We start from the raw sequence: 13,012 nt of genomic DNA, 5'->3' as shown, positions 1-13,012 counted from the left end.
TGCCTCCTGAGTGCTGGGACTAAAGGCTTGCGCCACCACGGCCCAGTCTGTGCTCTTGATTTCTAACTAGTCCCTTTGTACTGCAGTGCTGTGGCTCCAGCACTGTAGGTAATGGGTTTCCTATATCCATTGTGGTTTATTTCAGGGAGGCATATACATGCCTTCTTGTATACGTTGTTTTGGCTTCTGCTCGCCTTTCTCCAGAGACTGCTAAGTTGCCCAACTTAGGATCATAGTGTTATGATCTGGAATGCTAGGCACCTAGTGAACTAAAACTGAATTCCACAACCTAAGCTAGGCATTGATGACGTTCTGAATTTGAGATATATTATCTCTGAACGGTCTACACAAATAACTGAAATAAAAAATATACTTATTGCTAGGTGGTGGTGGTGCACTCCTTTAGTCCCAGGAGAGGCAGAGGCAGGTGGATCTCTGAGTCTGAGGCTAGCCTGGTCTACATAGTGAGTTCCAGGACAGCCAGGGCTACCCAGAGAACCCCTGTCTTGGAAAAAGTATATATTATAATAAATATATATTTAACATATATATATATATATGCTTATTTATTCTATTTTATGTGTATGGGTGTTTTGCCTGCATGTATGTCTCTGTTCCGTGCCTTTGCGGTGCCCTTGGAAGAAGAGGGTGTCAGATCCCCTGGAACTGGAGCTACAATGGTTATGAGCTACAGTGTGGGTGCTGGGAATTGAACCCAGGTCCTAGGAAAGAGCAGCTAGTATTAACTTCTGAGCCATCTCTCCAGCTGCTTTCTCCCCCTTACATAATTTTAAAACTAGTCATCTTTAGCCGGGCGGTGGTGGCGCACGCCTTTAATCCCAGCACTCGGGAGGCAGAGCCAGGTGGATCTCCATGAGTTCGAGGCCAGCCTGGGCTACAGAGTGAGTTCCAGGAAAGGTGCAAAGCTACACAGAGAAACCCTGTCTCAAAAAAAAAAAAAAAAAAACCTAGTTATCTTTAAACCTCTTGGAAGGTTGCCAAGTTGAACATGTTTGAATTTTTCTGTTTTGCCTTTGTTTTTTAAGATGGTATGTCTCTGTATAGCCATAGCTGACCTGCCGCTTCCTTGCAGGTAGAATTTGAAACGCTCCAGCCTCTGCCTCTTGAGTGCTGTAATGAACTGTATGTGCTGTCCATACTCAGCATGTTTTCGTTTCTGGTTTTTGAGACAGGGTCTCACTGTGTAGCCCTGCCTGGCCTGGAACTCAGTAAGTCCCAGTTACTCAAAATGCCAAAGTGTGTTGTCTTTTTTTTTCTCTCATTTGCAATTCCGGGGCTCAAACCTCAGGCCTTGCATGTGCTTATATCATGCAGTTTACAACTATATCTCTACATCCCTAACCCATGAAAGATTTTTAAATAGAGAATATTTAAGCTAGTAATTTACAATGTGGTCATTTCGAGTGTTTTCCTAAAATTTTTATTTCTTCTGTACAACAGATCTAGTTTGAGAACCCAGGGTTCAGTGGCGGTATGATTGGAATATGTAGTTCATATGGGAGTATATGTAAAATTGATACTGGAAAATGTTTAATACATTTTTTTGTAAATCTCAAATATTCATTAAGAGATTAAATAGCTTTTAAAAGTCAATACAACAAATTCTTCAGTCAAAATTTTAATAGTTCAGAATTTTCAGACAGATTTCTATGTACCTTTGGCTGTCTGGAACTCTCAATGCAGGCTGGCCTCAAACTACAGAGATCTACCTGCCTGTTCCTCCAGAGTGCCGGGATTTGAGGTGTGCACCACCACGCCCAGCTGATAGTTTGTAATTTTTGGTAGGTATAGATAAGAAAGTAAAATGGAAAAAATAAAGATGTAAGGGAACTTTGATGAGTCTGCTGTGAGTACTAGGACCTAGGAATAACTGTGTGTGTTTCCTGGTTAAATTTGAATGTTAGACAACAACAGAAAAACAAAACCACCTGGGCAGTGGTAACGCACACCTTTAATCCCAGCACTCTCTGTGAGTTCAAGGTCAGCCTGGTCTATAGGAGTTCTAGGACAGCAGTACTCCTACACAGAGAGAAACCCTGTCTTGAAAAAGAAAACAGCAGATGTGTTCATTATAAGAATAAGAACCTTTTTTTTTTTTTCAAAAGATTTATTTTATGTATATGAGTGCTCTATTGACTTTATGCCAGAAGAGGGCACCAGATCCCACTATAGATGGTTGTGAGCCACCATGTGGGTGCTGGGAATTGAACTCAGGACCTCTAGAAGAGCAGCTAGTGCTCTGAACCTCTGAGCCATCTCTTAGCCCCCCAGAAGAACTCTTTTACTGATCTTTAATTGTGGGTGTGTATGCTAGGGTGCATGTGCTTGCCTCTGAAGGCCAGAAGTGTCAGATTCCTTAGAGCTGGAGTTGTGAGCTGCCTTATGTGGATGCTGGGAACTGAACTCATGTCCTCTTGGAGAGCAGTTAACTGCTGAGCCATCCCTCTAACCCAAGAACTCATGTTTTAATTGTGTATAAATTATTACTTCAAAATCAGTTTAGATTTGGAAAAAAAAATTACTGGCCCCCAAACTAAGTCAAGTAATATTTAGTGCTCATAAAAAATCTTTGTGAGATTAACTTTCCCTGTTCTGTACATTGGCTCCCCAACTTGTATTGTAATACATTATTTAAGGTACATTTGTTACTGTTTCTGTCTTTCTGTAGTGTGAGTTTATGGTTTAATAAGTAATGACTGCCAGGTAGGCCATGCCTTTAATTCCAGCACTTGGGAGGCAGAGGCAGGCGATCTCTGTGAGTACAAGGCCAGCCTGGTCTACAGAGTGAGTTCCAGGATGGCCAGAGCTAGCTACATAGTGAAACCCTGTCTCAAAAGAAAAAAGAAAAGTAATGATTGCTGCTAGTGTTCATTCTAAAAGATGGGAGCAGGTAGTGGTTCTCTTGAGTTACCTATCTTTTGCAACAGTTAAATGAATTTTGTATAAATATCTAAAGAAGCTAATTTTGAAATATAGATTACTTTGACTTGCAATTATGTGGTATAAACATATTTTTATTAAGATAAACATTGTATTTAACGTTATTAGAGAGTAGTGAATTATGTGATGGATTCTGCTTCACTGTAAAAGCATAATGTAGAAGTCAAGGACAGGGAACTAACTGATGCTGCCCCTCTGTGGCCCTTCAGCAACATGCCTAGATTGCCTCTGAGGTCTGACTTACAGGGAGCTTTTTAAAAAGTTACATAACCATGATAATGAAAGATGTTAAGCAGAGAGGAAATTTGTTGAAAGTTACAGGTTAACTCGTGTCTTTGTGCTTTTTTTTTTTGGTAAATTGAAGCTATCCTGGGCTAAAGTCAGTGATAGAACACTTACATAGATAGAATGTGAAGGAAGAGTCCTGGGTTGAATCCCCTTCACTGCAGTGAATGAATGGATCAAACAAACTGTTGTGAAATAAAATGCTATTTTAATAACTATTTCATATTAACATTTGCTAATAACTGGTTTGAAAGAAAATCAACTGAAAATCTTTTCCTCAACACTCCCCCCCCCCCCCCCCCCGCTTTTTTAGGGTGCAAGATGACCAACGAAGAACCTCTTCCTAAAAAGGTATGTTGTTTCAGCAGCTTCACTTCATCTTTTTGTGTTCTTATTTTTCACTTCCTTTCCCTGATACTTTGCATCAGGGGGTGCAAAGTGTTAGACGTGTATCTGCATGTGCTCAATTTAGAATGGATGATGACAGCTTATGGAAGGCGTTACAGTATTCTTGTGGTCTGCAATTCTTAGTCTGAATTATATGGATATTTCCTTATACACATGTTATGTACAATTTCTAAACTTTCTTTTACAGATAATTTATATACATATATTTCTATTTACTCTCATTTTCCCTCCTAATTTGTTAAACCACCAAGGTTATAACTGAAATCCTTCCACTATGGATTTTTCAAGACTACAGCCAGTTAGTTCTTATAATCTGTTTTCCTCTTTGATTTTTTAACTTTTGATTTCCCAGTTCTATAGTCCTATACTGAGTTTAGCTATTACATTTATAGTATAGATACACTACATATACCCTGAGGTTTTGTTAAAGAGAATAGTATAGTTTATGGAAGACTTTGAAACTTGCTTGGAAAGCTTGGTGTTTGTTCATTAAATATTTAATATCTGTTGTAGAAAGTGGAGTGAGTAAAGAACTGAGTGTGCAGGAGCTGTGTTTGCTTGCTCTGGGCTCATGTTTCTCGGTTTGCAGTGTAACACTGATGTTACTGGTTAATACTAGACACTGTAAAGGGAATGCTCTCTGTGCTTCTGGGCTGCGTGCACAGTGTGCGGGCACTCCTCCACTGAGCTGCGCTTCCTCACCAAGAAGTTTGCTTTTTAAAAAATACTTATTTACTTCTTAGTTATGTGTATGTATACATGTGTCAGAAATGTGCAGAGTGCAAGTGTTTTAGGAGGCCTGAGTTACAGGTGGCTGTGAACCACGTGACATGGTTACTGGGAATCGAACTCATGCTCTTAACCACTGAGTCATCTCTCCAGCCCAGTATTTTCTTTTTTTAATAAGGGAAATTAATAAAGCCTTCGTTGTTTGCTTGTTTGTTTTTAAAATATGGGGAAATACTTCTAAATGTATGAAACAATTTCAGCTTATGTTCTACTTTTAAACTTTGTTGGAAAGTTAATAAATTGATAAGTTTTAAAAATATTCAGGGATGGAGCTGGAGAGATGGCTCAGAGGTTAAGAACACTGGCTGCTCTTCCAGAAGTCCTGAGTTAATTCCCAGCAACCATGTGGTGGCTCACAGCCATTTATAATGAGATCTGGTGCCCTCTTCTGGCATGTAGGCATACATACAGGCAGAACTCTGTATACGTAATAAATAAATATTTAAAAAAATATTCAGGGACATTCTGTGAACCTCGTTCAAAAAACTAGGGAACTGGTACACTCTGAGTTTTCAGATATTCTCTTCATGTGAAAGTGCTGTTTTATCATGTGTGCAGCTTTGTGTGAGAACCACCAATCAAGATCAGCATCTGAATGGTCACCACAGGGCCCTTGTAATTATAATGTTTCCGTTTCTTTAACTAACCTGAGTGTGTGTGTCTCCTTTTGAGATTATTTTTTCACTCAGCATAACAAATATTTGTTTCATATATCAATAGTCTTATTTCTACTTACTGCTGAAAAAATGTTGTATAATATAACTATCATGGTTTTATACACACTTACCTGTTAAGAGACATTTGGATGATCCCAGCTTTGGGCCGTCACAAATAAAGCTGCTCGTGATAAACTTTCTTTGGGCTGAATGCTCAAGAATGCACCTACTGGGGGTTGGAGAGATGGCTCAGTAGGTAAGAGCACTGGCTGTTCGTCCAGAGGTCCAGGGTTCCATTCCCAGCACCCACATGGCAGCTCATAACTAACTGTAACTCCAGTTCCAGGGGATCTGACACCTTCACAGCAATGCAAATTAAAAATTTTAAATAGCCGGGCGGTGGTGGCGCACGCCTTTAATCCCAGCACTCGGGAGGCAGAGCCAGGCGGATCTCTGTGAGTTCGAGGCCAGCCTGGGCTACCAAGTGAGTTCCAGGAAAAGGCGCAAAGCTACACAGAGAAACCCTGTCTCGAAAAACCAAAAAAAAAAAAAAAAAAAATTTTTAAATAAATTGTAAAAAAAAGAATGGAACTACTGAGTCACGTGGAATGTGCAATTTTAATCTTGCTGTTTTGGCTTTTTCATTTTTTAGCAGGGATTTTTGTTGTTGTTTGTTTGAGTTTCTTGTATCTCTGTATGTTGGGGAGATACCCCGAGGTGGGAAAGGGGTATTGGATCCTCTGAAGCTGGAGTTGCAGGCATTTGTCACGCCCTGACTGACGTGGGTGCTATGAACTGAAATGGTGTCCTCTGGAGAGTTCCAGGCACTCTTAACCATGAAGCTGTCTCCAGCCCTCACTTGTAGTTTAGAGGCTATTTTTGTAGTTTAGAGGCTATTTTTCAGAGTTGTGAGGTATGATGAGTACTGAGCCATTTAAATAATCCAGCTTGGGAGGCATTTCCTAGCTCAGCACAGAGCTCCTGTGGAAACAGCTTTGCACTCTGGAAGAGTACTCAATCCATTTTTAATTTTCTTTATAGGTCCGATTGAGCGAAACAGACTTCAAAGTTATGGCACGGGATGAGTTGATTCTAAGGTAAAATGTTCTTTTATCAAAAATTCAAAGAATCTATAGACAACTTACCGTGACTGCTATGTAATACTTACCTTTATGCCATCTGAAATTTGGGTTTGCTTATTTTTATTGTTGTTGCTGATTATATTAGAGACAGTCTTCCTGTAGAAGTTAGGATTCTCCTGCCTTAGCCCACCAAGGGCTAGGACTAAAGGTGTGTACTTTGTTGTTGTTGTTGTTGTTTACTTTTTGTTTACTATAGTTTTTTACTATAACATAAGCTTAGGTGCTTTCTAGAACACAGAAATCAAATTTTCTTGCAGAGCTAAGATTTGTTACATGGGAAACATTTTTTTTTTTAATATATGGCTTGCTGGAGAATATGTTTCTTTGTTTAATCCTGGCTGTACTGGAACTTGCTCTGTAGACCAGGCTGGCCTTGAACTCACAGAAATCTGCCTGCCTTTGCCCCTCAAGTGCTGGGATTAAAGGCGTGCGTGCCACCATCACCCAGCTCAATCTGACATTTTTTCATGTTAACATAGACTCAAGTCACTTGGTATGGTTTTTGGACATGTTTCCTATGGTTCTTCAGTATATAAACAAGAACTATAACATAAGCTTAGGTGCTTTCTAGAACACAGAAATCAAATTTTCTTGCAGAGCTAAGATTTGTTACATGGGAAACATTTTTTTTTTTAATATATGGCTTGCTGGAGAATATGTTCAGTTTAATAAATCAGCAGGCACAGGGCTCAGTAGATAAACACCTTTTCTGTGCAAACCTAGCTTTAACCTGAGCTGAATCCCTGGAACCCACATAAAGCTAGAAGGATTTAAAAAAAAAAAACAAAATGCCGCAAAACTATCCCCTGGGCTCTTCCACATGTGTGTGTGTTATGGCAAATGTTGAGCTCACACACAATAAGTTTTAATAAAAACAGTAGGTATGGATGTTGGTTTTTTTTGTTTTTGTTTTTGTTTTCCTCAAACAGGGTCTTAACATATATTTAAGTTGGCCCCAAATTGGAAATCCAAATTAGTCTTCTGAATGTTAGGAATGCAAGCATGTACTACCATGCCTACTCAATTGTCTTTGTCTTATATTTGTTTTTCTTTTATTATGTAACATTTGAAGAGTTATAATCAAAGAATGATTCCCCCCCACCCCCCATGTTTTGAGACGGGGTCTCTCTGTGAAGCCCTGGCTATTCTGGAACTCAATTTGTAGATTAGACTGGCCTCAAACTCAGACATCTGCCTGCCTCTTCCTCTCAAGTGCTGGGACTAAAGGTGCATATCAGTACTGCCCATCCCAAAGGAATGATTTTTATGATTTTTATTTTATGTGTATGGGTGGTGTTTTGTCTGCATGAATACCTGTGCACCATTGCCTGCCTGGTGCCTAGGGCAGCCAGAAAACGGGATTTAGAGTTAGGAGCTGTTATGTGGTTGCCCGGACTCAAACAGGTCCTCTGGAAGAGCAGCCTGCTGTTAACAACTGAACCATCTCTCCAGCCCCTGGATTAAATTGTTTGTTTGTTTTTATTTTTCAAGACAGGGTCTCTGTGTGTAGCCCTGGCTGTCCTGGAACTCTCTGTAGACCAGGCTGGCCTCGAACTCAGAGATCCACCTGCCTCTGCCTCCCAAGTACTGGTACTAAAGGTCTAAATTTAAAAAATTAAATTATTTTTAAAGCTTCCTCTTAGTTCTGAATTTCTATGGTTAGATTATAAATACTTCATTAAAAGAAGCTAGTTAAGCACATCATTCTAGTAATGGTATTTTAAATATAAGGAACCAGAAAATGGGTTGTTTTGTTTTTTCGTAGCTTACATATATTTTTTCTGTGCTTCTGGTTAATAAGTTTTTGACTGGTAACTTTTAGATAAAAATAAATGAATTTTAAAATTTGTATTCCATTGATTTATTAGAGGGGTAGGCATGTGCTGTGTAGAAGTCACATGGTAGGGGTTCTATGTTTGCACCGTGTAGAGTCTGGGAGCTCAAAGTCAGATAAAGTGCCTTTATCTACTGAGCCATTTCACTGTCCCTAAATCAAAGTTACTGAACTTTGCTGTCTTTATATTTTTCAAGGACTTTATTTAAGTTAAGCAGATTTATCAGGGGAGATGTAAGGGAGAGAAGAGAGGATTTCATTTTGAGGAGATGAAGAGACCATTGCACTGTTCTAGAGGTTGGTCTTCATTCAGTGCTAGAGGTGGAGCCCAGGGCTTTCACACCAGGCATGCACTAGCCGCTGTTACAAGCCAAGTTCAGTAATTTCCCACTGTGGCTTGCACTACGCTGCTCAGACTAGTCTGTTGTGAACCTCTGCTGCTTTTTCTGCCACAAGTCTATATGTAGGACAGTTTTCCATTGTGCATCTTTATCACTCTTGTCCTCTTGCTGACAAAAACACCTTTCCGTTTTGGAAATACTATAGTTCTTTACTACAGTTCAGTACTAGAGTTGCTTTATGATTCTTAGACTCTTGCCTGCTTGCTTTTTTTTTTTTTTTTTTAATCAGTCTTAACAGTTTTTCTGTGTAGCCTAGGCTGGCCTGAACTCCCAGTCCTACACCTCAGTGTCTTCATTGGTAAGATTACAATTGTGTGCCACTAAGGCCACTTGGCTTTTTTCAAATTGGATTCTTTATTGCTGACTTAACTCCTGAGCACAAGCAATCCTTCCTTATAGTCTCCAAAGTTGTTAGAATTATTGGTGTGCATCACTGCCACCATTTGTAGTCTCTTGATTTAACAACTAGAAGAAACAAAATATCGGTTATACTTTCTTTCAAAAATTCTTAAATGTGTATGTGTGTGGTTGTGTTCACGTGATTGCAGGTCCTTTGGAAGCCAGAGGTGGTGGACTGTTACAGGCAGTTGTGAACCACCTGATGAGGGGGCTGGGAGCTTGAGCTCTTCTGCAAGAGCCCTATGCTCTCTTAACTGCTGAGCTATCCTATCCCTCCAGCCCCCAAATAGTGATCTTAGTAACAGTTGAAGTAGGACTGTTTCTGCTAAGTAACCTTTAAAAGTTTCTAAAATGTGCAATTTATACTTCTTAGGAAATCCTTTTTAAAAACTTTTCAGTGAGTTTTTTTTCTCCTTAAATACTTCCATGGTTTTAAATCAACTGTTTAATTAGTCTGTTTTCTCAGGTCTGAGGGATTTGTTTTTGTTTTGAAATGTGTTGTAGCCAGGATGCCCTTGAACTCCTGATCCTCCTTTTTTCTGTCATTTTATGGATGTCCCTGTTCGTGCTTTGGAAGTTTTTTTTTTTTTTGGTGGGGGTAGGCTTTGTTTTGTTTTGTTTTTTTGTTCCTCTAAAATAGCTCTTCTAGACTCCACAAAGAATCTGTGTTGATTTCTAAATAGTCAGTGAGCTCTTATGTATCCTAAAATGTAGGGGGCCCTAAAAATAAGCATTCATAGTGGTGTCTATGTAGAAGATGATTAGCTAGGGTGTTTGGTTTTTCGAGACAGGGTTTCTCTGTGTAGCTTTGCGCCTTTCCTGGAACTCGCTCTGTAGCCCAGGCTGGCCTCGAACTCACAGAGATCCTCCTGCCTCTGCCTCCCGAGTGCTGGGATTAAAGGCGTGTGCCACCACTGCCCGGCTCCATTAGCTAGTTTTATTGCATGTCTGATGATAATTATAAATCATCTTCTAGAATTAAATTTTAGGTGCCAGGGATGTAGCTTTATTGGTAGAATGCTTGCCAAGAATCCATAAGGGCTTGGGTTCCATACCCAACCATGTCAACTGGGGTTTCTGTATCCCTGCACTTGAGGTGGACACAAACAGAGAAGCCAAAGGTCATTTTCAACTTTGCAGTGAGTTTGAAGCCAACCAGAGGTACATGAGACACTGTCTCAAAGGGAAAAGGTCAAATTTAAATTTTACTTAGCTGTACCTATTTAATAAATAAATAAATAAATAAATGCTTAAAATAAGCATGCTGACAGACATTCAAAGAAGGGTATTCTCTGTCAGGGGGTGCTCAAACACAAGCCTGAGGAAGTCTGTATTGTTAGTTGTTGTGATTGCCGAAGCAGCTGGTGACTGTACATTGAGTAGAGGACTATAACAAGCAGGGAACGTCCCTTAGTTCCCTGATGATAGGAAGCACATGGCATTTCTGCAGGTTGTTTGCCAATTAGATGTCATTTTTCAATCTTGAAAAATATTCTTTAACCTATTCTTGTAGGTAAAAAAGCAACTTTGCCAGCGGGCCATGGTGGCTCATGCCTTTAATCGCTGAAGGGACACTAGCCTACCCAAATATGTGACTCTGCAGACCTTATCCTTCTTCCCTCTCCCTCCCCCCACACACACACCTTTAGATTACATCCCTAAAGCTAGCCACCAAGGTCGTTTCCCTTATTTGGATACTTTTCTATGCCAGACTCATTCCTGAGGATAAGTACCAAAGTCCAGCAATCAGAACCTCCTTTGGTCACCTAATTAACATGCCCAATCAAAATATCCCATTGTATTCTAACCCATTCTAACACAGACCTGCCCTTTTCCTCCTCTTAAAAAATTACACTGACTGTTCTTCTGGAGGACACGGGTTCAATTCCCAGCACCTACATGGCAGCTCACAACTGTCTAACTCTAGTATCAGGGGACCTGAGACCCTTGGCAAAATGTCAATGCACATAAAATAAAAACAAATTTTTAAAAATCTTAAAATTATACCTGCAAGTCAGAAAGCAGCCACTTTATCTTTTCTTTCCCCCTTTAATAAAGGATCTCACTGTGAAAACAAATGTTTGGGTGTGGTTTGTGCCTAATCCAGGGTCTGGAAGGGAGCCCCCGCTGTCCAGGGGTCTTCTTCAGTGGCAACACTCAAGGCAGAATGGATCACTTGCAAGGCTCGTGTGGTCTATGTAGATCCAGCAAAGATAAAATAGTGAGATTCTGTCTTCAGCAACAAAAACATAACATTGCTTTACTAAGAAATAGAGGGAAGTTTGAAGATTCTGAACACAAAGAAATAATTAAATATCATTTTAAAGAGATGGAAATGCTAATTACCATTTTGGTCATTCCATACTGTATTCATGCATATATTAAATTATCACACTGTGCCCCATAAGTGTGGACATGATCATTTAAGACTGGGAAAAATACTACTTTGAGATAATGCATTTTCAAAAAGAATAGTTCCTTGCAGTTGAGCACATTTTTCTCTTTTCAGGGGAGAGCATAACCAAAACTAGAATATTCTGCTTTGTAATCTTAAGCATTAGTGGTATCAAAACAAATGTGGTGTGATCTCACTCAGAATCTAAGAAGAGCATGAGGGCCTGCTTGACATGGTCACAATAGAGAACACTTATCTTTATATTCCCCATCTCTCTCTCTCTCTCTCTCTCTCTCTCTCTCTCTCTCTCTCTCACTCACTCACACACACACACACACTCTCTCCCTCTCTCTCTCCCTCCCCCCTCCCCCCATTGAACTGGGCAAGTGCTTTACTGATCAACTATGGTCAGGCTCCCTTTTGGTTGTGGGGGTGGGTGGGTGGAGTAGGAAAGGTCTCTCTGTAGCTCTGGCTGTCATGGAAATCACACTGTAGACCAGACTGGCCTTGAACTCAGCCTGCCTCTGCCTCCCAAGTGCTGGGATTAAAGGCATGTACTACACTCCCCGGCTCCTTTTTGTTTTAATATCAGAGTCTTGATAAGTTGCCATACTGGCCTGGAGCATGCCATCCACCAGCCTTCCTAGTAACAGGATTGTAGGCAGGTTGCCACCAGGTCCAATTTATGTGTGTTCTTTTACCTTGGTATATTTTCTTTTACCTGTCTTATGTAAATTGAGATGAAATGAGGCTGATGAGTGTATTTCTGATTAAACTATGTTTGTGGTTATCTCAAAGTTAAAAATAATCAAACACAGTTCTTATGATTGTGGGTATGATTTTGGGGGAGGGGAATTCCAAGACAAGGTTTCTCTGTATAACAGTCCTGGCTGTCCTGGAACTCACTGTAACCCAGGCTGGCTCGAACTAATAGAGAGCTGCCTGCCTCTGCCTCCTGAATGCTGGGATTAAAGGAATACACCACCACTGCCCAGCATGATTTTTTTAAATAAAGGTAATTTCATTGTAACCACTAACGTGAATTTGTTTTTTACTAGATGGAAACAATATGAAGCATACGTTCAAGCTTTGGAGGGAAAGTACACAGACCTTAATTGTAAGTTTGATCTTCCTAAATGAAGATTGTATAGTTGTCTTTGGAAAACTTGTTACAGTATAAATTGCTTTGTTGAAGCAGATAAAGTTTTGCTCAAGCAATTTATTATATGAGATGTGTCCAGGCACTGTAGGAGCTGGAAAATGTAATGGATGATGTTTGAAAGATGACTTCTTCTGACAAATCCCTAGGCACCAAGGAAGACATAATGTATTCTAATATATAATGGCATGCCTGATTTTAGCGAAATGAAGTACAAGTAGGATAACTCAGACCTGCTTGGACTTTTGGTGTGTACCTAACTACCTTCTACTCAGGAATTTTAACTACATGAACTTCAGTATAGGAGGGACAGTGCACAGAAAAAAGCATAATCCACTTTTGAGAACCTAAATGACACTAGGATGTAGCTCTTTGTGTACAGATTTTCCGAAATCTGCCAAACAACAAACCTTATGCCTTAAAACCACTAGTGGTCTGGTACTTTCCTGAGTTAGAATATCATACTGTTGTGAAGTATAATAACTATAGTTTTTCCAGTCCAGATAACTGAATCTCCCAAAATTTTAATAATTGTGTGGTTATATTACTCATATAGATTCGGCTTATAAAAGTTTATAGTGAG

At 39.8% G+C, this 13,012-nt stretch overlaps 1 protein-coding gene across 2 annotated transcripts in view; it reads left to right on the top strand.

Annotated features, from left to right (window-relative positions):
- Wtap (WT1 associated protein) overlaps positions 1-13,012 on the top strand; it is a 31,224-nt gene that overhangs the window by 2,973 nt on the left and 15,239 nt on the right. For both annotated transcript variants that reach the window (XM_052750865.1, XM_052750866.1), the window contains exons 2-4: positions 3,560-3,597; positions 6,141-6,196; positions 12,329-12,387. In XM_052750865.1, the coding sequence (XP_052606825.1) occupies positions 3,568-3,597; positions 6,141-6,196; positions 12,329-12,387 (145 nt within the window). In that variant the 5' untranslated portion in view covers positions 3,560-3,567. The remainder of the gene's footprint in view (positions 1-3,559; positions 3,598-6,140; positions 6,197-12,328; positions 12,388-13,012) is intronic.

Source organism: Peromyscus californicus, unplaced genomic scaffold (assembly GCF_007827085.1).
Source record: "Peromyscus californicus insignis strain IS unplaced genomic scaffold, ASM782708v3 Scaffold_22__1_contigs__length_63687245, whole genome shotgun sequence".
Lineage (NCBI taxonomy): Eukaryota > Metazoa > Chordata > Mammalia > Rodentia > Cricetidae > Peromyscus > Peromyscus californicus.
This window is presented reverse-complemented; position numbering and strand designations above follow the sequence as displayed.